General features: G+C 35.6%; 1 protein-coding gene across 1 annotated transcript in view; it reads right to left on the bottom strand.

Annotated features, from left to right (window-relative positions):
- Positions 1-26,580, bottom strand: part of Ankar (ankyrin and armadillo repeat containing) — a 65,866-nt gene that overhangs the window by 7,641 nt on the left and 31,645 nt on the right. Inside the window, exons 14-20 of the mRNA XM_069995839.1 lie at positions 22,732-22,973; positions 22,405-22,558; positions 22,162-22,323; positions 20,317-20,423; positions 17,904-18,026; positions 3,423-3,581; positions 2,308-2,425 (exon numbers count right to left, since the gene is read on the bottom strand). Coding sequence (XP_069851940.1) covers positions 2,308-2,425; positions 3,423-3,581; positions 17,904-18,026; positions 20,317-20,423; positions 22,162-22,323; positions 22,405-22,558; positions 22,732-22,973 — 1,065 coding nt within the window. The remainder of the gene's footprint in view (positions 1-2,307; positions 2,426-3,422; positions 3,582-17,903; positions 18,027-20,316; positions 20,424-22,161; positions 22,324-22,404; positions 22,559-22,731; positions 22,974-26,580) is intronic.

Raw genomic sequence — 26,580 nt, 5'->3', positions numbered from 1 at the left:
TGTAACTATTGAGTTATAATTAAGAAAATACAATATGTCCTTTCTGAAGTTCTAATGACTTTATGAGATTAAAATCAATATATCGCTTATTGAAGTTTAAAAATCATTGAACTTTTTGTCATAGAGGGGAAAATGTTATGGGACTGTAATTAAAATAATTAATTTGCAGATACCAACTTAATTTGGTTTCATTTGTTTTTAAAATATTAATGTAGTTCTATGTTTGTGGCTACTTTGTTCAGAGATTAAGTTTGTTCAGAGATTAACTAACAGAATAGAAAGCACTGTTCTAAAGGAAAAGTTGTCTAAAGGCAACCACTCAAAAAAGGTAAAAAAAAAAAAAAAAAAAAAAGATTAAAAGATGGAAAGTAAGAAATGGGAAACTGAGGGGGTATAGAACCTAAAACTAAGAAGAACTTGGTTTATTATTCCAAAAGAATAGGAGTAAAAACTTTTAATAGAAAATAAATAAGCGTTACACATAGGAAAACAGACCACTTGGCAACAGGAACTCCAGTCTCAGAGAAACGTGTGCTTCTGAACCTGTTTTAGGAGGCTCGCTTCATGGAACTTGGATCATTGAGGCCTGGCCTGAGAGCCCAAATGTGCATGTGCCTCTGGATTCATATGACTCTAAGTGCAGAGAAGGTCCAGTACTTTTTTAGATTAAATTCTCCTCTCCAGATTGAGAGAATTTGAAAGCAAGTATGTTATTTCTTTTTAGTTGTTTTGTTTTTTGGTATGGCCTCCTGATGTAGCTCAGGATGGCCTCACACTCTATTTTCCTGCATTAACCACACGAGTGCTGGGATTATAGGTATGTCTCACATACCTGAACTTTTTTTTTTTTTTTTTGGTTACAGGGCTTGAACTCAGGGCCTAGGCACTTCCCTGAGCCTATTGGTGCCCATGACTAGTACTCTACAACTTGCACCACAGTGCCATTTCCTGTTTTTAAGTGGTTAATTAGAGATAAGAGTCTGATGGGGACTTTTCTGCCAAGGTTGGCTTTGAGTCGTGATCCCTCAGATCTCAGCCTCTTGAGCAGCTAGGATTACAGTGTGAGCCACCAGCACCTGGCCTCACATGCCATATCATTTCTTAGACAAAAGAATTTGTGGAGCAAAATTTAGGTACACAACAATCATTTTATCAGAGTCAGAGAATTACTGTGACTTTGAATCAATAATGTTATTCTTTTTAGGTCATGGGCAATAGTGTTATTTTGATGAAAATGTTTAATAATTTCTTTTAAATATGTTTTTCTTAACTAGTTTGCTTCAGGAAAGTTTTTCTTTTGCTTTACTTTTCCTCTTTTCCATGCAAATTTACTCCATAAAAAATGTAATTCTATAGTGCAGTAAGTAGTTTCCTTTGCTGCCTGCAGTGATCCAATTCAGTTAAAATACAAATATTCTTTATTATAGTAATCAAAAACAAATATAAGCTGGGCACCATGGCTCACACCTGTAATTCTAGCTATTCAGGAGGCTGAGATCTGAGGATCATGGTTCAAAACCAGCCGGGCAGGAACATCCCTGAGATCCTTATCTCCAATTAACCACCAGAAAACCAGAAATGGTGCTGTGGCGCTCTCTCTCTCTCTCTCTCTCTCTCTCTCTCTCTCTCTCTCTCTCTCTCTCTCTCTCTCTCTCTCTCTCTCTCTCTCTCTCTCATACACACACACACACACACACACACACACATATAATAGTGGCACTACTGACTGTCATTATTGTGTTGCTTTTAGTGATATATCAAATCAGTTAAATAATTTGTGTGAGCAGAAAAGTTAGGTATAAAGTAAATGTAGTGACATATTAGCACTGTTGGACCATTTTTCTGCTGTGTGACATAGCAATATAAAGATTTTTTTTTTCTGGAAGTACTGGATTGAACTCAGGACTTTGTGCTTGCCAGACAAACATTCTACTACTTGAGCCTTTAAATGGTAGCAAAATATACACCTAAAGGAAATCAGACCAGAGGTATGTCATTGTAATCTGTCACCATTATTTGTTCATGGTAGTATACAATTTAATGCTCATTTTATATTCTAGAAAAACAAGTGATTGAAAGAGGAACTATGAAAACAAAAAGACTGTGTTCACAATTGCTGTGTTCTATTTCAGGATGCTGAGTGGAGGCCCACTATTCTCTGTAGACTTACTCTGAAGTTTAATGTAGATTAACTTGATTCAAGATGTGTAACAAGGTACTAGCCTTATTATTTCATTATTGCTCAGACTACAAACTAAAAACATTGAAAATAGTTTTATAAAAATAATTAGCTTCATAATTTCTTACCTGTCAATATAATAGTTGAAGTATTATGTGAGAACAGACTATTAACTAAAATAGTCACACCTCTTGCACACAAAGCAATGTGATCCACATCTATAATAACCTTAGCTAATACAACAATCTAAAAATAAAAACAAAACATACAATCATTGAACATTTTCTTTTCAGCTTATTTTTTATGATCAAGGGGGCACTTCTTAGGAAGATACAGGTATTGGGTAAAAAAAGAGAGAAGTGAGTGGTAGCATTGAGTTAAGAGTACTTATTCCTAACTGCTCATAGCAGTGACCATAATAGACCATATTATTCTTTTCAAAATATTTGCACCTTTTGTAGTCTCGAAGTATAGGTTCCTGTAAAATACTTCTAAAGCTTTTAAGATTGACAAGTGAGAATAAGACAAAGAAGAAACACACACACACACACACACACACACACACACACACACACACACACACACACACACACATTGCTGGCACATGCCTGTAGTAATAGCTACTTAGGAGACTGAGTTACCCAGAAGATTGTTTTAAAGCCAATTGAGACAGAAAAGTCTGTGAGAATCCATCTCCAAAATAATCAACAAAAAAGTGGAGCTGGAGATGTAGCTCAAGCTACATTAGGCATATGGCCTGGAGTTTAAACCTGACTACTGCCAGAGAAGGAAGGAAGGAAGGAAGGGAGGGAGGGAGGGAGGGAGGGAGGGAACCCTGGCTTAGACACTAATGTAGGTTATCTCTTTACCTAGACCCTTATAATATGGAGTGATGAAAAATAAAACTACCTGCCTATTAATCTCCCCAGTTAGTTATACATATCAGATGAATTGCCAAGGTAAACTGATAAAATTCCAGTAAATAAGAAATCCTCATGGATTTTTTTATGAGATAAAGGGCTGATGTTCAAAGCACTAAATTTTGTAAATAGACACTTTTCTATACCTCTCAATTTAAACTTTCTCATTAGGAAGTGACACTGTGGCTCAAGTGGTAAAGCACTAGCCTTGAGCTGAAGAGCTGAGGAACAGCGCCCAGGCCCAGAATTCAAGCCCCACGACTGACCAAAAAAATTTTTTTCACAAAAGAGACATTTGTCAACTTGAAATGACAATATTATACCTGAAATGCTGCCATTGCCTTCTCAGTTTCAACTTTTGATTGAAGAAAAGGTTCAAAAATAGATATGGTCATCATTCCACTTTCCAAAATTAAGTATTGTTGGAAGCGATTATTGAAAGCAAAAAGGGTCAATGCATAGCCTGCTCTTAAGCAAATATCCTAAAATAGAAGAAATATTATCTTTAACTTAATTCATTTATCATGATACTGAACATGACATGTTTTTGAATGTTTACCTATTTAAATATATTACATCCCTAACACCAGGAATAAATATGGCATTATTGGAGAAACAGTTATTTTGTCTACAAACAGAAATGTTATTGAGCATGTGAAAATAGAGAACTGACTATGTGGTAGAAAGGAAAAAAGAGAACATTTTTTGAATTTTTCAAAGAAAATGTTAGATTACTTATAATTCAAATGAATACCTGAATAGTAGGAGGAAGCAATACTTTTATTTACCTTTTATTTATTTTTATTTCAACAAATTTAGTTTCATTTCAAGATTGCAAAGTGCAATTGATGAATTAAAACTTCACTGGTAGCTGTGTGTGGTGGTACATGCTATAATCCCACCACTCAGGATGCTGGGCAGGAGACTCAAAAGTTTCAGGCCATCTTGGACTACATAGATAGAGACCCCCATCTCACCAGGCATTGGTGGCTCACACTTGTAATCCTAGCTATGAAGAGGCTTAGATCTGAGGATGATGGTTCAGAGCCAACCCAGGCAGGAAATTCCATGAGACTCTTATATCCAATAAGCCACCAGAAAACCAGAAGTGGCACTGTGGCTCAAACGGTAGAGAGCTTACCTTGAGCTGAAGAGCCCAGGGACAGCGCCCAAGCCCAGAGTTCAAGCCCCACGACCTTATTTGCAATATCTAGTATAGGTATGAGTCAAGTGGAAAAGGTCAGATAATGTGATGTTAGGAAAATGAACCCTTAAATATGTATTTTAATTTTTTCGTTTCTTTCATGCATGTGTTTCTAACGCATTTATAAGATTATTTCTTTGTTGCTTTGTATGTCCCTCCCCCACAGTGTAACCCCTGCTTTCACTATATTTGATGTCAGTATAACATGTGGAGGAGATGGGGACAAACAAGTCGTTTAAGGATTCAGGTGGACCTGTTGCAACAATGAGAAGTACAAAATGTCATGTCAAAACCAACTTTACAATGTCGGTGTGTGGGGGGGGAGGGGGGTATAATTGGGTGGGGGAGGGGGGAGGCTGGGAAGGGAGGTGAAGGGTAAACAAAGGAGGAGGCTGCAATGCTTGGTAAGAAATGTATGCATTATCCTGCCCATGTAATTGTAGCCCCTCTGTACAGTATGTTCTCAAATAAAATTAAATTAAATTAAAAAAAAAAGAAAAAAAAGAAAAAAAAGGAAAAAAAGAGAAAGAGACCCCATCTCAAAACAAACTATAACAAAAAAACCTTATTTTATACTATACCATACATTGCATTTTATGCATTGTAGAATTATCTCCACTTTAACGTTTTTTAGACTAGCAAACATCAAAAGCCAACTAAGTTGTACAAGTATAATAGAACTTCTAGAAATGTAAAAATAAAATTTGAATACTAAATTGTATTTTTCATATTAAAACAAAACTAATTTTAATTTCAACACTGTAGCATATAACACAGATAACTCATTAATTAATCAACCCAATCAGTAAATTTTATTCTATTACTAAGCATACTAAAATGCTGTTATGTATACACTGAAACATTTATAAATCAAATGGTGTGATGCCTGGGGATTTTTTAAAATGTAATATAAGGAAAAAAATGGGTCAATCATTGCTGAAACTTGGCTAAGTAATATTTAAGTTCACTAATCTATGTATTAGATATATTTATCCATATATAAATTTTATAATAAAAATTATAAATTTATAAAATTATAAACATTATACACACAGTAATCACTTGGCTCTAGGCAAGAGAAATGGTATTCAGTATAGTTAAAGGATTAAGGAACTAGACCTCAGTCACGGAGAAAGAATGGATTAGCTGATAGCTAGATAGAACCTTGAACCTAGTAGGAAGAATGGTAATGGAAAAATGTGCCAAAGGAACAAGCCTTATGAATCTAACTTGGGTAGGAGGGCATGAGAGAAGTACGTTTGGACTCAACCCATTCTCATTACTTTTCCCTGTAGGTTTTACTCCTGCATTATCACTGCAAGTCTACATTAAGTCTTTATTCTAGTATACAACATTAAAAAAAGAATAAAGAATAACTTATTTTATTTCCATGTAGGTAACATCAATATAGCTAAGAGTTTTTTCCAGAATCTAGGTTAACTGACAACTTTTATTGTACTTTTGTCATCATCAATAAGATATCTATTTATTCATTTACATATTTGGTTCCTAAATATAACTTCCTCTTCTAATTCTTACAAATATCCCATTGTAGATTTAATTAAGAACCACAATGGTTCACATAATCTTAATGTACCCTGGTGTTAGTTGTACATCACCATGAACAAATACCTGAGATAAAGTTCTATTTTGGCTCATGGTCTCAGAGGTTTCTATTCCACAGTCAAAATCTTCAGGGACTGAGATGAAGCAGTTCTGCCTAGTGGCAGAACACTGTTACTCACCAAGTGGTGGCTAGGATATAGGCAGAGGAATGCCCTTCAAGGGTATAGTACAATGACTTACTGCCTCCAACTTTAGGCCTCACCTCCTAAAGGTTCTACCACCTCCCAATAGCACTATTAGCTAGGAGCAAGCATTCAACACATGAGCTTTCAAGGAACATTCTAGATCCAACCTAACTGCCCCTATGAGGTAAGTAGTTCTTTCATATTTAAAATGTACTTAACAAAGTAAGTGGGGTAAACTAAAACATATAATGTACTGGAAAAAGTTGTGAACTTCCACATTGCTTCCAAGATATTCTTGCCAAAAATATAACTTAAACATGAAAAAACATCAGATCAAGTCAAATTGAGAGATAATCTATAAAATAACTGACCTGGACTCATCAAACATGTCAAGATCATAAAAGACATAAAATAACAAGACATCATGAACTAGATACTAAAAAGATGTGATAACTCAATGTGAGATCCTGGATTGGATTCTGGTATAGAAAATGGGCACGAGGGAGAAAATGGAAAAATGCAATAAGATTTATAAAATGTATCATTTTTTTTTTGGTCTGTCATGGAGCTTGAACTAAGGGTTTGGATACTGTCCCTGAACTTTTGTGTTCAAGGGCTAGTGCTCTACCTCTCAGAGCCACAGCACCACTTGTGGTTTTCTAGAAGTTAATTGGAAATAAGAGTCTCATGGACTTTCCTTCCCAGGCTGACTTTGAACCATGATCCTCAGATCTCAGCCTCCTGAGGAGCTAGGATTACAGGTGTGAGCCACTGTCACCTGGTTTAAATTTTATCAGTATTATTGCTACAAGACCAGTGTTAATTTTTCAGTTGAGCTAAATGGAGGATTTACCAGAATATTCTCAAAGACTTTTACAAATAGTCTTAAATTTATTTCAATTAAAAAACATAACCCACACAGATTCTAGGGTGGGAAAAAGGTTACTTCTTTATCACAAATAGTTGGAGTGTTGATAGGAAGTGATGACTGAGGATTGAAAGGACATAAATTTACCTTAACATTATAAACCTATATCTAAAATCTTTCACCTCCGCAATTTCCAACCAAGGTTTCTAACCAAGAAAGTGAAAGATCTTTACAATGAGAATTATGAAACATCAAAGAAAAAAAGTTAAAGCACTAGAAATACTATAATACCCAACTTTAAGTTTTACTATAGATCCATAGTAACAAAAATATCCTAGCACTGGCACAGAAACAGTCACAAAGACTAGTGGCTCCCACCTACAATCATAACTATGAACTACAAAGGAGGCTAAGATCCAGAGGATTATAGTTTAAAGCCATCCTAGGCAGAAAAGGCCTTGAGACTCCATCTCAAAAATTTCTGCCATTGCTGAGTGCTCACTGTAATCTTAGCTACTTGGGAAGTTGAGCTCTGAGAATTGTGGTTCAAAGGCATCCCAACCAAGAAAGTCTGTGAGACACTTATCTCCAAGTAACCAGAAAAAAGTCAGAAATGAAGCTGCGTCTCAAATGCTAAAGCACTAGCCTTGAGCAAAAAAAGCTCAAGGACAGTGCTCAGGCTCTGAGTTCAAACCCCAGGATCAGAAAAACAAAAATATTTACCAGCAAAAGACAGAGCAGGCCTAGGCTTAAGACATGGCCCAAGTAACAGACCATAAGCTGAGCAAATTAAAAACTAGTGAGAGTCCTGGAACTGAAAAACAAAACAGAAACAAACAAACCCACATCACTGTACTTTACAGACACTTTATTTTCAACAAAGGTATTAAAAATCAACGTTAGAGAAAAGAGCTTTGGAAGTAAATCTGTATATCCATGGATAGAAAATTCAAGTCTGATCCATATCTCTTACTCTATATGAAAACTAATGCAAAATGGCTTCACTGTAAGGCCTGCAACAGGACTCCTGTGGAAGACACTGAGATATAGGTATAGGTAATGGCTAACAGGGCTCTAACAACTCAGAAAATAAGAACAAGAATTGAACAATGGAATTGAAACAAAGTAAAAAGCTTCTGTACAGCAAGAGAAGCAATTATCCATTAGCCTTTCGGAAGGAAAAAAAAAAAAAAACAACCAATTAACAGGTACCTACAATGGGAGAAAAAATTTTGCCAACTATTCCTGTCAGGGATTTAATACTCAAGGTATATAAAGAGCTCAAAACAAAGCCGGATGTCGGTGGCTCATGCCTGTAATCCTAGCTACTCAGGAGGCTGAGATCTGAGAATCGCGGTTCAAAGCCAGCCCAGAAAGGAAAGTCCGTGAGACTCTTATCTCCAATAAACCACTAGAAAACCAGAAGTGGAGCTGTGGCTCAAGTGGTAGAGTGCTTGCCTTGAGCTGAAGAGCACGGGGATAGCGCCCAAGCCCAGAGTTCAAGCCCCACGACCAACCAAAAAAAAAAAAAAAAAAAAAAAAGAGCTCAAAACAATGAAACACCAAGAGAATGAGTTATTTAATCAACAAATGGGCAAATTACTAGAACAGATACTTATCAAGAAGTATGGCCAAGAGGTTCTGGGAAGATGGTGGAGGAGAAGCTGGAGTCTAATCAGGCTCTCGCATAGAAAGCAGTTTTAGAGTTCCAGTGAACAGTCCTAAGCCAGATAATCACACCAAGTGTGCCATCAAAGGACAGAGAGTTAGGCCAGAGAGGGGGAACCCAGGCAAGGAGACACTTCTGAGCTCTTGCCAGCAGCCGCCGCGGTGACGGCGGCAGCTGTGGCAGCGGGCGAGTGCAGACGCCATACCTGAGCCACAGAAAGTCCAGGACGAAGGAGCCAGATGCAGCAGGCGAGCGGATTCTACTCAACACCAGCAAGAACCCACAAGGAGCGGACATCTTCATCCTACAGTTCGCAGACCAGAGACGACCCAGGAACCAAGACTCGGCATGAGTAGAAGCCTGACGTCCTCACCCTTCGCAGGGAGCAGAGGAGGGAAGGCCACCCCTCCCTCCCCCGCCCAGTACCAGAGATCTCCATCTTGGATACCGACAAAGCTCAGAGGAGCTGCTAGCTCCAACTCAGGCCTTGGAATAAAAGGAGTCATTTAGCAGGTAACAAGAACTTAATGGCAGTGTGACCTGCCAGACTCAGCTCCACCCAGGGAAAAGTCACCCAGCTTGGGCGCCAGCCCTAGGTGTGGCTTGCTTCACTGGGTAATCAGAGCCAGAGGCTGCCCGTCCCTCTAGCACCCTCTACAAGCAATTGAAAAATCTGTAAACAGAAACCCTGAGAATGGCTCCAGGCTGGGCTCTGTGAGTTTTTCACAAACTAGCCCCCGGGAAAAGCTACTGTCTGTTGAAAGGCCTCAACTCTACCCAGAACCTAGCCTCATCACTGCATCCCCCTCTTTTGTGATACTCAAAGCAGTAGCTTTGAACTAGCCTGGGAGGAGGATCGCCAAATCCTGGGTAAAGCAGAGCATTTTTCTGCCTGTTGAAACAAACTGACTTAAGAAACCAACCAAGCCACAGGACCACAAGCAGACCAGAGACTCCAACAAGAGCTGGTTACGGACACAAGGGAGATACAGGATTTTTCCCACCCCTCCCAAAAAAATCAAAGAACTTTTTTTTTCTTCTTCTTCTTCTTTTTTTATTTTTTATTTTTTGGTACCTTATATAAAAAAATTTTTCTTTTCTAAAACTTTTTTTAATCTTTAATTTTTGCCTTTTTTGAAAAAAAATTGTTTTCCAGAAACTTTTTTTTCCTCTTATAATTTTTATTTTAGGGATACATGAGTGTGTGTTTTTCTTTCTTTTTTTGTTTTCTTTCTCTTTTTTTCTTTTTTAATTATCTTTTTGTTTTTTGTTTAGCTCTACTGAACTTCTCATCTTTTTTTTCTTCCTATCTTATCCTTTTCACCATCTCCTCTCTTTCATTCTTCTTTATGTGACTTAATTCTTGTCCTGCACATCCTCAGATAAACCCATAGTTGACTATTAGACCCTATCCCCCATTGTGTACACACTTAAACCACAAATTTATTACTCAATTCAAAACCTCTAAGACTTAAATTCCTTAATAGCAGTACTACCTCTTTATACCTATATAATATTTTAAGCATTTTTATTTTTAAGTTTTTCACATCTCCTTTATATCTCTCCCCTTCTCTCAATATATTCACGTTCTTCTCTAAATAGATTGTTATGAAATCTACATGATTTTATTGATTTTTACTTTTCTATTTTTTCTGGTCCCTTTTCTTTTCCCTTTCCCTTTCATCTTTTTTTTCTCTCTCTACTTTCATCCTACCCAACCTATTTCCTGCTTTGAGATTAGGACTTAGTTAACTCTCCCTGAGCCTCCCCATATCAATCTATTCCTATTTTTTACCCACATCTCTCCCTAACCCTAATAATTTCTGGTCTTCCAAATTCTTCTTTGTGGTTTGTAGCCCATTAACATATAGTTGTTTGATGTTGAATAGATGTATCTGTTGAACTAGATTGTATCTGTAGACTATTGACTGTGCAAATTCAGACTTTGGTTGATACTTGCCTTAAGATGGTGTTCTAGCACAAAACTGGTGCTATTTTCATCTCAAATGGGCAGAGTAAGCCAGAAAAACACAAGAAAAATGGCAAATCCGGGTATCTCAATTCCCAATCTTGATAATCAGGGGACAGAACAGATAATGAATAATCCAGAGGAGAATTCCCAAATAGCTCTACAAACACTGCTGGCAAACATGATAAATGAAAAGATTGAAAGCATAAAAAGAACTCTGTATGAGCATGATAGGGAGAGAGAGGAGGAAATCCAAAAGTTTATACAGGAATATCATAAGCGTGAGGAAGCTACTCAAAAACTGATACAGGATTTGCATGAGCAGCTTGAGAATACTCAAAGAGAAAGGCAGGAATGGCATGAACAGGCTGAGAACAATCAAAGAGAACTACAGGAATCCCACGAACAGGAGGAAGCTAATCAACGAGTAATAGAGGAATTGAGAGAGCAGGAAGAGAATACACAAAGATCACTAAAGGCATTCATGGAATCCATTAACAAAGAGCTGAAGGAAGTCAGGGAGACCACAAAGGGAATGCTGAATGGAACCCAACAGAAGGAATGGGAGGCCAAGGAAACCATAGCCAATCAACTAAGTGATTTGAGAATAAACACTGAACACCAAATTAAAGAAGTAAAGAAGTTCATACAAGATCTAAAACAAAGCTTCAACAAAGAATTTGAAGCCATCAAAGCTGACCAATTAGAAGGAAAAGAGATAAAAAACAAAGTAGAAAGTCTTGACAGCAGGTTAGACCATGCAGAAGATCGAATCTCAGGGATTGAAGACAGCCTAGATATTATAGAGAAAGAACATACAACCATCCAAGACAAGTCCAAGAAATATGATAGATCTATCCAACACTTGGAAGACACCATCAGAAGGCCTAATCTAAGGATAATGGGTGTAGAGGAACACCTAGAAACAGAAGTTAATGGCCTAGGAAATTTGTTTAACAGGATCCTAGCAGAGAACTTCCCAAACATGCAAAAAGATAGGCCTATTCAGATACAAGAAGCTTTTAGACCCCCAAATAGACCAGAATAGGACATGCCACCATCACATTATAATCCACACAGGATCAACTCAGACCAAGGAAAAGATCCTTAAAGCTGTCAAGGAGAAAAGATTAATCACCTATAAAGGGAAACCAATTAGAATCACCTCAGATTTCTCAGCAGAGAAAATCGAAGCAAGAATAGCCTGGAATGATGTATGCCATGCCCTAAAAACAAACAACTATCAACCAAGAATACTGTACCCAGCTAAACTCTCCTTCATAACTGAAGGCCAAATAAAAACCTTCCATAGCAAAGAAAAATTGAAACAATACATCTCCACCAAACCAGCCCTACAAAAGATTCTTAAAGATGTCCTACACCTAGAAATCCAACAAGACCACAATAAAGGCCAAGAAACTGCACCCAAACTGAGAATCCAAGAACCATAGGAAGAACCCAGTTTTCGCAGCCCCCAAGAAGGTGGACAACATGGCAGGAACTCCCAAATACCTCTCAGTACTATCTCTTAACGTTAATGGACTGAACTCTCCAATTAAGCGAAATAGACTGTCTAGTTGGATTAAAAAACAAGACCCTTCTATCTGCTGCCTTCAGGAGTCACATCTTGCCCGTAAAAACAAACACATTTTCAATGTTAAAGGCTGGAACAAAATCTACCAAGCAAACAGCCCCCATAAACAGGTGGGAGTTGCAATCCTAATATCAGACAAAATAGACTTCAAATTAAAATTCGTGAGAAGAGATTAAGAAGGTCGCTACATACTAATTAAGGGATCTCTCCTTCAGGAGGATACTACAATTCTAAATATCTACTCACCAAACAATGGAGCACCCAAATTTATCCAAGAAACACTACTTTCCCTCAAATCCCATATAGATCCAAAGACATTAATTGTTGAGGATTTTAACACACCACTCTCCCCACTAGATAGATCAACTCGGCAAAAACTCAACAGAGAAACCACAAATCTAAACAGCTGCATAGATCAACTAGATTTAACATATATCTACCAAACACTTCACCCAGCAGCATCAGAATACACATTTTTCTCAGCAGCACATGGAACGTTTTCTAAAATAGACCACATTTTAGTCCACAAAGCAAACTTGTCTAAATTCAGAAACATTGAAGTTATACCTTGCATTCTCTCTGACCACAAGGGAATAAAATTAGAACTCAATACCAAAAGCCACCAAAGAAAGTCCGGTATCACATACAGGCTGAACAACACACTGCTGAATCACGAGTGGGTCATGGAAGAGATTGGAAAGGAAATTAAAATGTTCATGCTATTCAACAAAAATGAACACACAAATTACCAGCTCCTCTGGGACACAGCGAAGGCAGTACTCAGAGGCAAGTTTATAGCTCTGAGCTCCTACATCAACAAATTGGAGAGATCTGAAACCAACAATTTAATGACACATCTAAACCTCCTTGAAAAAGAGCAGCAAGATAAACCCCAATCCAGTAGACAGAAAGAAATAATTAAAATTAAATCAGAATTAAATGAATTAGAATCCAAAAAACTATAGAAAGAATCAACAAAACAAAGAGTTGGTTCTTCGAAAAAATTAACAAAATTGACAGACCCTTAGCAAATCTTATTTAAAAAAAAGAAGAGAACATACCCAAATAAATAAACTCAGAGATGAGAATGGAAACATCACCACGGAAACAACCAAGATTCAGAACATTATAAGGGAACACTTCTCAAAACTTTATGCTAATAAGTTTGAGAACTTGACAGAAATGGACCTTTTCCTAACAAATATTGACATGCCAAAACTTAACCAAGATGAATTAAACCAGCTTAACAGGCCCATATCAAGCATTGAAATAGAAACAACAATAAGAGACCTTCCAGCTAAGAAAAGTCCAGTACCAGATGGTTTTACAGCGGGATTCTACAAGGCCTTCAAAGCAGAGCTCACACCAATATTCCTCCAACTCTTCAATGAAATTGAAAGAGAAAGTTCACTACCGAATACATTCTATAAAGCCATCATAACTCTCATCCCAAAACCAGGCAGGGACTCATCAAAGAAAGAGAACTATAGACCCATTTCTTTGATGAACATAGATGTAAAACTTCTCAACAAAATTTTGGCCAATCGACTTCAACAATTCATCCAAAAAATCATACACCATGCCGGGCGCTGGTGGCTCACGCCTGTAATCCTAGCTACTCAGGAGGCTGAGATCTCAGGATCGCAGTTCAAAGCCAGCCCGGGCAGGAGAGACCGTGAGACTCCTATCTCCAATAAACCACCAGAAAACCGGAAGTGGCGCTGTAGCTCAAGTGGTAGAGCGCTCGCCTTGAGCTGAAGAGCTGAGGGACAGCGCCCAGGCCCAGAGTTCAAGCCCCATGACCGACAAAAAAAAAAAAAAAAATCATACACCATGATCAAACAGGATTCATTTCAGGGATGCAAAGCTGGTTCAATATACGCAAATCAATTAATATTATTCATCACATCAACAGAAGCAAGAATAAGAACCACATGGTTATTTCAATAGATGCAGAAAAAGCATTCGACAAGATCCAACACCCCTTTATGATGAAGGTTTTGGAAAAATTAGGAATCCATCGAACATTCCTCAATACAATAAAGGCTGTATATGACAAACCTACACCCAGCATTATACTTAATTGTGAAAAACTAAAGCCATTTCCTCTTAACTCAGGAACAAGACAAGGATGTCCACTCTCTCCACTTCTCTTCAATCTAGTATTACAATGCCTAGCTACAGCAATAAGACAAGATGCAGACATAAAGGGGATCCAAATAGGGAAAGAAGAAATAAAACTCTCCCTCTTTGCAGATGACATGATCTTGTATTTAAAGAATCCCATAGACTCCACTCCCAAATTACTCAAAGCTGATTCAAAATTTTGGCAAAGTAGCAGGGTATAAAATTAACCCCCAAAAATCAATGGCTTTTCTGTATGCCAACAATGAGAAAAGTGTGGCTGAAATTAGGAAAGCAACTCCATTTGTAATAGCCCCACAAAAAATAAAATACCTAGGAATTAACTTAACCAAAGAAGTGAAGGATCTCTATGATGAAAACTTTAAAATCTTGAAAAAGGAAATTAAAACAGAACTTAGAAAATGGCAAAACTTTCCATGCTCCTGGATTGGAAAGATTAACATCGTGAAAATGGCAATACTTCCCAAGGCTATCTACAAATTCAATGCGATACCTATCAAAATTCCAACCCCATTCTTCAAGGAAATAGAAGAGGCAATCCAATAATTCATATGGAACAATAAAAGACCCCGAATAGCAAAAACGCTCCTCAACGGAAAGAACACTGCTGGAGGAATATCAGTACCAAATTTCAAACTCTACTATAAAGCCATAGTAATCAAAACAGCTTGGTATTGGCATAAGAATAGACCTCAGGACCAATGGAATAGAATTGAAAACCCAGAAATGAACCTACAGACCTATAGCCATCTAATCTTCGATAAGGGAGCTAAAACAATAGAATGGAACAAAGACAGCCTCTTCAGTAAATGGTGCTGGCAAAATTGGTTAACTACTTGTAGAAAACTAAAGCTAGATCCCTATATATCACCCTGCACCAGAATCAACTCCAAATGGATCAAAGACCTCGAAGTCAAAGCAGACACTCTGAAAACATTACAGGATGGAATAGGAGAAACCCTATGTCTCCTTGGCTCAGGCCAAAATTTTCTGAATAGAGACCCAGAAACACAACAAATCAAAGAAAGTTTGGACAAATGGGATTGCATGAAGTTGCAGAGCTTCTGCATGGCAAAGGACATAGCTAGCAAGATCAATAGAAAGCCCACGGATTGGGAGAAGATCTTCACTAGCCATACAACAGACACGGGTCTCATATCTAAAATATACTTGGAACTCAAAAAATTAAATCCCCCAACAACAAATCCTCGAAGAAACAACTGTCCAATAAATAAGTGGGCTAAAGACTTAAAGAGAAACTTCTCTGAAGAAGAAAGAAGGATGGCCAATAGACACATGAAGAAATGCTCAACCTCCCTAGCCATAAAAGCAATGCAAATCAAAACAACATTGAGATACCACCTCACTCCAGTTAGAATGGCAAAAATCAAGAACTCTAACAACAACAGATGCTGGAGGGGATGTGGACAGAAGAGAACCTTACTTCATTGTTGGTGGGAATGTAAACTTGTTCAACCACTTTGGAAAGCAGTATGGAGGTTCCTCAAAAGACTTCACATAGAACTCCCCTATGACCCAGCAATCCCACTTTTGGGCATTTACCCAAATGTTTACAAACAAGACCACACTAAAGCTACCAGCACAACTATGTTTATTGCAGCCTTATTTACCATAGCTAAGATATGGAACCAACCCAGATGCCCCTCAGTAGATGAATGGATCAAGAAAATGTGGTATATATACACAATGGAATTCTATGCCTCTATCAGAAAGAATGACATTGCCCCATTTGTTAGGAAATGGAAAAACTTGGAAAAATTATATTAAGTGATGTAAGCCAGGTCCAAAGAAACATAGGTCCCATGGTTCCCGTTATTTGCAATATCTAGTATTTGTATGAGTCAAGCAGAAAAGGTCAGATAATGTGATGTTAGGAAAATGAACCCTTAGATATTTATTTTAATGTTTTTTTTCTTTCATGCATCTGTTTCTAACGCATTTATAAGATTATCTCTTTGTTGCTTTGTATGTCCCTCCCCCGCAGTATAACCCCTGCTTTCACTATATTTGATGTCAGTATAACTTGTGGAGGAGATGGGGAAAAGCAAGTCGTTTAAGGATACAGGTCGACCTGTTGCAACAATGAGAAGTACAAGTTGTCATGTCGAAAATGAGCTTTACAATGCTGGTGCAGGGGGACGGGGGGAGGATTAGGTGGGGGGTGGGGAGGAGGCTGGGAAGGGATGTGAAGGGTAAACAAAGGAGGACGCTGCAATGCTTGCTAAGAAATGTACGCATTAACGTGCCCATGTAATTGTAACTCCTCTGTACAGTGTGTTCACAAAAAATAAAAATTAAAATAAAAAAATTAAAGTAACTGAAGTCTGAAAAAAAAAGAAGTATGGCCAATAAGTACATGAAAAAAATGTTCAATATACTTAGCTACTGGGAAAGTGAAAATAAAAAATCTCTACAGAGATTCTATCTTACCCCAAACAGAATGATTATCATCAAGAAAAGAAACACCACCAAATATTAATGTCAATGCTCTGTTGGTAGAAATGTAAATTAATGTATCCACTATAAAAACAGTATGCATATTATTCAAAATACTATATATAGAACTACAATATGATCCAGCTACACCTTTTGTGAATATATACCTACAGGAATGTAATTATCATGTAATAGAGATACTTGGAAACTGATATTTATTGCAGCACTATCTACAATAGTCTAACTATAGAATCTGCCTATGTGTCCATCAACCAATACATAGGCAATAAAAATATGGCACACATACTCCATGTAATATTATTCACCTATAAAGAAGAATTAAGCCATGTTATTTTACAGGAAAAGAACTGGAGATTATCACATTAAATGAAATAAGTAGACTTAGAAAGAATATCACATTTCCTCGTCTATATGGAATCTTAATTTTAAAAAGGGGACTATTTGGGAGTAGGAAGGGAACCACCAGGAGGGGTTATTGGGAGGTATACAATATTCAAGTATGAAAATGCCATAATGAAACCCACTATTTTGTATAATATAAACTAATAATAAAAAGTTAAGTAAAAATAAAAATAAGCTTAACAGTGGTTAAACTTGAAAGCAAAATTTTTGTTTGCGAAAATAATTCATTCTTAAATATAACCACCTTTTTTGATCAGCAATGGGGCTTGAACTCAAGGACTGGGTACTGTCTCTGAGATTTTTCACTCAAGGATAGTACTCTACCACTTTGAGCCATAACACCGCTTCCAGTTTTCTGGTCATTAACAGGAGATAAGTGTCTCAAGGACTATCTTGCCTGGGCTGGCTTTGAACTGCAATCTACAGATGTCAGCCTCCTGAGTAGCTAGGAATACAGTCATGAGCCATGGGTATCTGGCCCATGGCAATCTCTTTTATTGCCCTAAATGCTCTTACCTTTCTAGTAGTAAAAACTTTTAATGATAATATAGTAATATATATTTATATGTACATATATAATAACAAAAAATCTTTTTACAACACTGATATTTTACATTTCTTAAATAATGTATTGGACCATGTAATGAAGAACTTGATCATTTGACTGGATTCTCTAAAAACCATTTTCTTCTAAAGGAATGCTAATGTTTTGTAAAGGTATTACCTTATCTGATGAGTGAAGAAGATCAAGGACATCAGAATACTTAAATCCTTCAGATTGTTGTAATTCATTCTGCAAGGAAGCATTCCCTAGGACAATGCATGCCAAAGAGAATGCCACTTCAACCTAAATAAGTAGTTTTTAGAAATTATTTTTCACTTATTGTTTTCAAATGACATATTCCATTATATAGAAACGCATAGTGATATATTGTGGAAAGATGTTAGCTAACATATAACTTGATTCCAGTCGCCTGACCAGTGTTTAAAGAGTTATAGAGTAACACCACTTCTGGAGGTACATCATTCATCTTTTTTTTTTGGTCCTGGTGTTTGAACTTAGGGCCTGGGTGCTGTATATGAGCTCTTCTGCTTAGGGCTAGTGTTCCACCACTTTGAGCACAGCAACACTTTGGGGTTTTGGGTGGTTAGAGTGTCTCATGGATTTTGCTACCTGGACTGGTTTTGAACCATGATCCTCAGATCTCAGCCTCCTGAGTAGGTAGGATTACAGGCGTGAGCCAACAGTGCCCTCCTTCACTCATCATTTTTAAGAACTGGGAAGGAGTCTTCTGTGTGTGCAGGGACAGACATGGTGGTCCATTTCTGAGAACACCCAGAAGAATGAGCAGGACATTATAAGGAGATACCTTCCTAATCCTAAGTGTAATAGCTGCATCTCTTTATAGCTAAATTTTATAACATTGATTTAAAACATTGGTTTAACATTGTTTGTGAACTATTGAGTTTCAAGGCTTTAATGAAATTCCTAATTTAAAGAAAGCCTTTGAAGTAGAACTTCAAGTTTTGAAATAATTTCCTTTCTTAAGCCTATTAAGATGAACCTTGAGTATGATTGATACTAAATATATATTTTTTTAAATGCTACACTATGAACTTATAGAAAAATACTATGAATTTGGAAAACATAATTATTGAAATGTTGTGAAATATTTTGTCCATTTTAGAATCTTATTGTGAGAGAAAATATTGAAAAATATTTATGTAGGGCTTTAGATGTAGCCCATAGTTAGCTGAGAGAGAGCAGACAGAAAAGAGACAGAGGAGGAAGAAGGAAGAAGGGAAGGAAGGAGGAGGAGGAGAGAGAGGGAAGAAAGAGGAAAGGAAGGAAGGAAGGAAGGAAGGAAGGAAGGAAGGAAGGAAGGAAAACTGGAAAAAAGAATAAAAGAAGAAAAAAGGATGTTCATATTCCATTTTTGATGTTTCAAAATCCACTGAAAATACATACTGAAGTACAGATGAATGTGATAGAAGTGTTTTGACAGCAAAGTACACATTTCACAATGCAATGTTTTTCTATATGGCATTTTCCCATTGTCATGAAATTTACTTATACTTAGAAAATATATATTTATTTATATATTTATATTATTTATAATATAAATATTATATATTATAATTAATTATAAATTATTTGTAATTATAAATAATATAAATATAATATATGTAATAGAAATATAATATATTTATATTATTTATAATTCAAACCAACCAAATGATTGCAGTTCATGTTGTTCTTTTTGTTATCCTGATGGAATCTGGTCTTTCATAGTCAGAAAAAAACCCACATAACTTATGACATTTTTTCTGACTTTTAAAACAAGGAAATTTGTTAAAAAGAAAAATTGCTGTTTTACTATCATGTTTTTCTGTAATTTTTTTCTCTATTTTCCTCTTAATTTCCTCTTTCATTTTGAGAAGAAAAATGTTTTCATTATAAAAATTCCTTCCCTCAGTAACTACAGATTTCCTGAATTTCTGAAGCCCAAGGAAAAGGATTTGAACTTATATGAAATGAAAATCATATGATTAAGGGCATTTTACTAGAAGTAAATGAAATATGAATAACTTTTCAACACTTGTAATAATTCTTTGTAATATCCAGCTCGGAAAAGGCTATGGCTGCCAGCCACCCCTTCTTCCACCTCCCTCAGGGTGCTTTGGTGTATAGCATTGAGAACATTCACTTATATCTCTGGGTGTCATGCAAGTTCACATGCCCACTATCCCCACCCAGTTTTAGTACTAAGTATCTCAGGAAATAAACAATCAAATATCTAAGGGAAATGTGTCTTTAAAGAGTCAGGACATAACTCCCACTCCCTGTCTGGGGAGCAGGAATTATTTCTTTTTCTATGTTTTGTCATGTTTTTACTAAAATGCCTACTTGCTAAAACTTCCACATTAAAAAAAAGGAGTAAGGACATAAGCCTTTATCATCATATTTGAATATTTTAGTAACATTCACAGCTAACTTTGTAGTTATTGTTTACAACTTTTAGGATTTGGTTTAAAAAGACTATGGTTGTGCACTTTCAGAAAGATACAAATTTCTCTTAAAATTATATTTATGTTACTTTTACTATATGAGGAAAAATGTAAACCCTGATAAATACCTTAATATTAGGTGAAGGGTGTTTTCTTAGTAGTTGTATAAGTACTGGAAGGGCATTTTCCTCTACAATATATTGTTGGCTAACAGGATTGCTTGTATGGGCTACACCTGTAAAAGTCCATATACCAATGAAGTAATATGTTCCAAGCTTGTAAATGTAAAGTCAAATGCAGCTTGGTACAGTTTGACAGAGCATCCTAAGGTTAATATGGTTAGTACATTACAAAAGGAAATGCTATAATAACACTATCATATAGTCCTGTTAACTTTATAAAGTGTTAAATAAACATGAAAAATTTATTATAGAGTTGTGGGTGGTCTTCTAATAAATACCCAGGAAATAAATTTAAAAATTGATATATTTATCAAAGAATAATAATAGCTAGCACTTACTGAAGAAATAATTGTGCAGTGGTGTTAAGTTTATCATTACTATTTTTCAATAAAATATTTTATTTCTACAAAATTGCTAAAGTAATTATTGAATCAAAATTTCTTGATTCTTTAAGTGACATGTGCTAAAAAGATAATCTTCGACTTATAACACACTCCTTTAAGTTGTAGGACTAATACCAATGGAAAATTCAAGTAATCTCTTTTGGAGATTAAAACAACATATTTATTTTCCCAATAAATGGCACTATATACATATATATATACATATATATATATATAAATATAGTGGGTTTACATACTTATGTGTAAATACAAGACTCAGCTTCTCTGAAGCCACCCACATATTACTATCTGGAGAAGTTTAAGCAGAAAAGAAGTAACATATGCACTTAATTTTCCTTTTTTACTGCTAGACCTTTTTTTACTGAACAGCTTTGAAGTAAACTAATGAAAAGAAAATGTGTGGATATGGATGTATGTGTATTGGACAACTTTGTACAAGTGTTATCATTTACTAAAATTTTAGAGAAAACTATATTTTATTCCATACCAGTACCTAAAAAATGAAAATGTTTTCTGTGCGTGTTTTCCTTAAAATTGTTAATGAATTTCTACAAGTAGTATTCATAAGAGAAATAAATAGAAGCTAATTCCTGTTACTTTAGCCAGACTAAAGAAAATACGTTGACCTAGAAAAAAGTCATCTTTTTCTGTCATCCTCAAGAAGCAGTCTACAGCCAGTCTCATGTTTTCACAAGGATTAGAAAGAAAACATTATTTGGCATGTCATTCATTAAAAATTCCACATCTTCAGGTATGCCACAAAAGCCAATTCCTTTGCAACAAAGGCCACTTTATAAACAAGAAATTATTGTGTGAAGAGAATGGAATCAGAAAAAGTATGCTAGCATTAGAAATTCTTCAAAAATACACAGCCTCATTTTTTTTTTTTTTTTTTTTTTTTTTTTTTTTTTTTTTTTTTTTTTTTGCCAGTCATGGGGCCTGAACTCTGGGCCTGGGTGCTTCCCTCAGATCTTCAGCTCAAGGCTAGTGAGCCACAGAGCCACTTCCGGCTTTTTCTGCTTATGTGGTGCTGAGGAATCAAACCCAGGGCTCTTGCATTCAAGGTAAGCCCTCTACCACTGACCACCTTCCCAGCCCCAACCTCAATAATTTTTTAAAAACATAATGTTTTCTCTTAAAAGATGAGTGAGGATGCTTATGTCATAATTTTCCATTCTCTCAAGAGTTCAAGAGAAAGACAAATTTGAAATTTGTAATTATACTAATTTTACTCACCAAGGTCTTTAGAGTTTGTTTATAAACTTCTGAAACATTAAATATGGTTTAGGGCTCTTAACAGTGGGAATGGAGAGAAAGAGATTGATTTCTGTTTATCTAATTCCTTTTTTTCTTACCTATATTTAAGAAATTGAGAATGTGTACAAACCAAGACAAATGGATCCGATTGCTCTGATGACACTGAGGAGTGTGCCTTCTGCTATCCTACTAATTCTTAGTAAGCGAACCAGAGGAGCAATTCCATTCCCTTCACAGATCTGATTTTGATGCATCCTGCTGTCCTTACTTAGAGCTATGACTGCTTCACCTCCTGGTAAAGAAAGGTAAGAGACGGGTATGATATTCCAGTGTCTTTAACTTTGTGTAGATTAATGTATAGAAAATAACGTACCCACATACTGCATTTTAGCTGATGATGACAAAAGCATATTTATTATAAAGTTGTATCCAATCTGTTCTGCCATATACTTTTGTTGTTTCAGAGTTTGTCCTGCCAAGGCCCAAAGGGCTATGGCTCCTTGTTCTTTAACATCTATTTGAAATGCCTGTTTTAGAAAAGATTCCATTCATTAAATGAATATTTATTGAAGACTTGGGGGAAGGTGTTTGCAAAATATTTATTCATTAGTTTTGGTTCTCTATTCACTAAACAAAATCCAAAATAGAATTAAATCCTCTAAAAAAAAAATCAGCCAGCAATGATAAAAAAAATTCCTACCTTTAGGAGTTTTAAAAGGTATTTAGTTAGGTTTCTTTCCAGAAATTCCTTCTGTATTGAATAATTGTGATTTGCCAGTGACTCCACAGCCATCGCACCTTTCACTTGAACACTTAGTTGCTTCCCTTTGAAAAGGGCAACGAGGGGAGGAATTGCTCCTTGCGTAGCTAAGGCATCCTGAACCTTCGCGTTGTTACGCCCAACCTCAGCAATTGTAGCAGAAGATACAGCCTTCAACACATCTTCAGATGAACCCAAGAACAAGTCAAATTAGTCGTTTAGGAAGTAAAAGTATCAGGTACGACCTATCATTAGTTTCCCACATTACAAAATCAAAAGTATATAAAACTTGTGGAAAACTCAGAAAGTCAAAATAGAAATGAGAAACAAAACTATCCAAATTCACCACCTAAACCCAGTCGAACTTTAGGTTTATTCTCATTCATTATTTCATTTGTAGATAGATAGGTAGATTTAGATAATTATAGTCATTTTCAATATAAACATATTCCAAAAGCAATATTCTTCATTTTTACTTACCATTAAAATATCCCATTCTTTTATATCAATGTTTATAAAATATTCCATTCATGAGTTTATTCTTATTTTCCCCTAACATCTTGAAAGATCTGTTATTTCAAAATTTCCATTTCTTGATATAATTCCCAAAGAAATCTTCTTAGTACATAAGGTATTTCTTTATTTTGTATGGTCTCAGGAATTACAGGAATGACTCAATATATCCATTTAAATAAATTGCTTTTCAAAAACATTAATAGTGTTTCTATATGTAGAGTATCAATGTTTTGTGCCTTTTTTGTATGCATTATCATAAAAATAAATAGGCAGGCACTTGACTGGTCATACTGCCCCACCTCAGTTTCCATTGGAAAGGTATTTTTGTAATCACTTCTGCTTCAATAAAATCTAGCTTTTGTTTAAATAAAAAATACTTATAGCATGCATGAGGGCTGGGTTTGATTCCTCAGCATCACAGAAGCAGAAAAAGCCAGAGTGGTGCTGTGGCTCAAGTGGTAGAGTGCTAGCCTTGAGCTGAAGAGCGCAGGGACAGTGCCCAGGTTCAGGCCCCACCACCAAAAAACAGAAAACAAAAACAAAACAAAAACAAAAACAAAAAACTTATAGTGTTAATTTGATAGGCAAAAATGGTGGTCATATAATTTTGTACTTTTCTTTACTGATAAGTCTGAATATCTTCCTGTATGCTTATTAACTTTGCATTTTTTTCTTCTTAAAACCTACAGTAAAGTTCTGATAATGAATCAGAAATTTCCTGTACACTTACACTTTTATAAATGTCATATTTATATTGATATATATTCTTATTTATAAAATTTATATTAACCATGATTTATAGCTATTCATCTATACATAATACTATAATATACATAATAAATACATAAACTATAATTTTTCTAAGTTTTAGAGAACATTGAACACATATGCCATATCTTCTTAATATATCAGTATGTACTTTCCTAAGAACAAAGCTTTTATGTAACTGCAGGGCAGTTAGTATATGCAATAGTTTAACAGCACCTTGCATTTGCTAGGCAGGTACTCTTATCACTGAGCCAAAATTCCTGACCTTTTCTGGATTGGCTATTTTTGAGTAGGGTGTCATTTCCTCCCCCAAGCACATTCCAGAACTTCAATCCACCAATTATGACTCCCTAGGGATGACAGACCTGTGCTACAGTGTAGTCTTGTCTGTCTGGAATTGTGATCCTCTCAATCTCAGCCATCGACATAGCTAGGATAACAGGTGTCTACCACCATCTCCAGCAGCTATCTGTTGAGAAGAGGGTTTCACAAACTTTTCTGCTGGAGCTGGTTGCAACTTGCTGTTCTTTCAATCTCAGTATCTAGGACTACATGCATTAGCCATCAGCACCCAGATGACTTAGACTTTTTAAATCAATATTGGATTATTTATTTTAGAGAATATTCCTTAATTGGGGTTGGGTTAATAATCATTTTTGATTCATGATATGCACTTTGAACTAGAATATTTTTAAATGGCATTATGTTCTTTGGGGGATAACTCATGTAGAGTTACTTGATATCCTTGCATCCCTCACTGGTAGTGTTAATTTTAATCACTAGTGTCTTTACTGTATTTTCCCTTTGCAACTGATAAGGAACACAAGATACTTTAAACCACAAAAACATTCTGTTCCTTATCAAAATTTGTCTTCAAGACTGAACAACTATTTATATTTTACCTGAGACAATCTTTAATATTGTGTTTTCAAAATATTAGTTTTCTGAATCTATCACACCTTTTACATTTATTAGCATTCCACTATAAAGAAGAGTACCCTCTTACTCTTTGTTTCTCTGTTTATCCAAAAATCCATATCTTATGAAGATGAAGACGTGAATTTTTACTTTATTAAATGCATTATAATCTATTAATTTTTTTACATTGTGCTCAAATTGTTGAGTATTTGACCAGCAAGATCCCCTTCAGATGGTTCCTGTATCCTTGAGCTATGCTTCCACATTTTTTTCTAAAAAAAAAAAAGCATTTTCCTACCTTTTGTCATATATACATGTTCTTGATTCAATGCATACCTCCTCTGACCCTGCCCTGACTCTTCAATGAGAGTTTATTTTAATGAGAAATGATACTTAGACACTAAGATTCACATGATGGCTGTTCTCATTGTTACTAACATGTAATTGCTTCTAGACATTTCCAATTCCAATTCAACTCCATAGGGTTCATCATCATTCTTGCATGCACCCCGCACATTTTTTCACAGTAGGAAACCCAACAATATCCATGTTTTTTTTCAAATATTTTTAGTCTTTCAATAAATATAACACAGGTTCACCCATTTCCCTATGAATACAAAATTCTTTGGAATTCAAGATCTATTTTTTTTTACCCCTAGAAGAATACATAGATAAAACCTGTGTTCAAAAGTTACCTATACTATTTTTTTCCCAATCTGTTTGGGAAAATCACTTTACTTAAAATACAATTAGGTTATTGTTTTAGTTTTAGTTTTCCCCTGCATTGTAGATCTTTAAATATGTAGAATATCAGTATAGCATTTCTAAAAACAAAATTTACATCAGCAATATCTTTCAGATGGTACAATACAGCATTTTAATATAACATCTATTAAGGTTAATTTACTCTATATAAAACACTATATCAATTTGTATACTCACTTTTTTTTGGTAATGCTTGAGATTGAACCTACAGTCTTACAAATGCTAGGACAATCACTCTAATGTTGAGCTATATCTCTCATCTGGTATACTCACTTTAAATCAATTTATGTCAAGTTCATTAATCACTTTTGTTGAGAATTTTTTCTTCATCTAGTAATTCAATTATTTATTTATCAGCCTTTTATTGAGTAGTCATTGTGTGCAAAAAAACTATTGGAGGCATTGGGGCTATGGTGATGAATCAACAAAACAAGGTCCTGAACTTTGTGGATCAAAATAAAATAATCAATAAATTTAATAGTTTCAAAAATATTTGAAAGAAAGTGATAGATGACAGCAGATGACAGGAAACTCTAAGTAGAAGTTTGAAGTCATTATAGTCAATGCTAGAAATGTAGACTTTATCATAAGTGATAATCAGAGTAACTTAAAGGGGAAATAAGTCAATAAGTAATTAATTTACTTTCTTAATTTAGAGAAGGTTGAGTGATTAGTGTTGCTTTTATAAAGATTAATAGCACTTGTAATGTTAAGACAATTAGTTGCATAAACTTAAGAGAGTGCGAGTGAAACATTCTTTTTCTTATCTAGTATCCTACACCAACACAGAAAGTAAAGTTCCCCACCTTCAATTCAGAGGAG

This window comes from Dipodomys merriami, unplaced genomic scaffold (genome assembly GCF_024711535.1).
Source record: "Dipodomys merriami isolate MVZ:Mamm:240054 unplaced genomic scaffold, mDipMer1.0.p SCAF_49, whole genome shotgun sequence".
In the NCBI taxonomy this organism is placed as follows: Eukaryota; Metazoa; Chordata; class Mammalia; order Rodentia; family Heteromyidae; genus Dipodomys; species Dipodomys merriami.
Note: the sequence above shows the minus strand (reverse complement) of the source record. Positions and strands in the feature narration are given on the sequence as shown.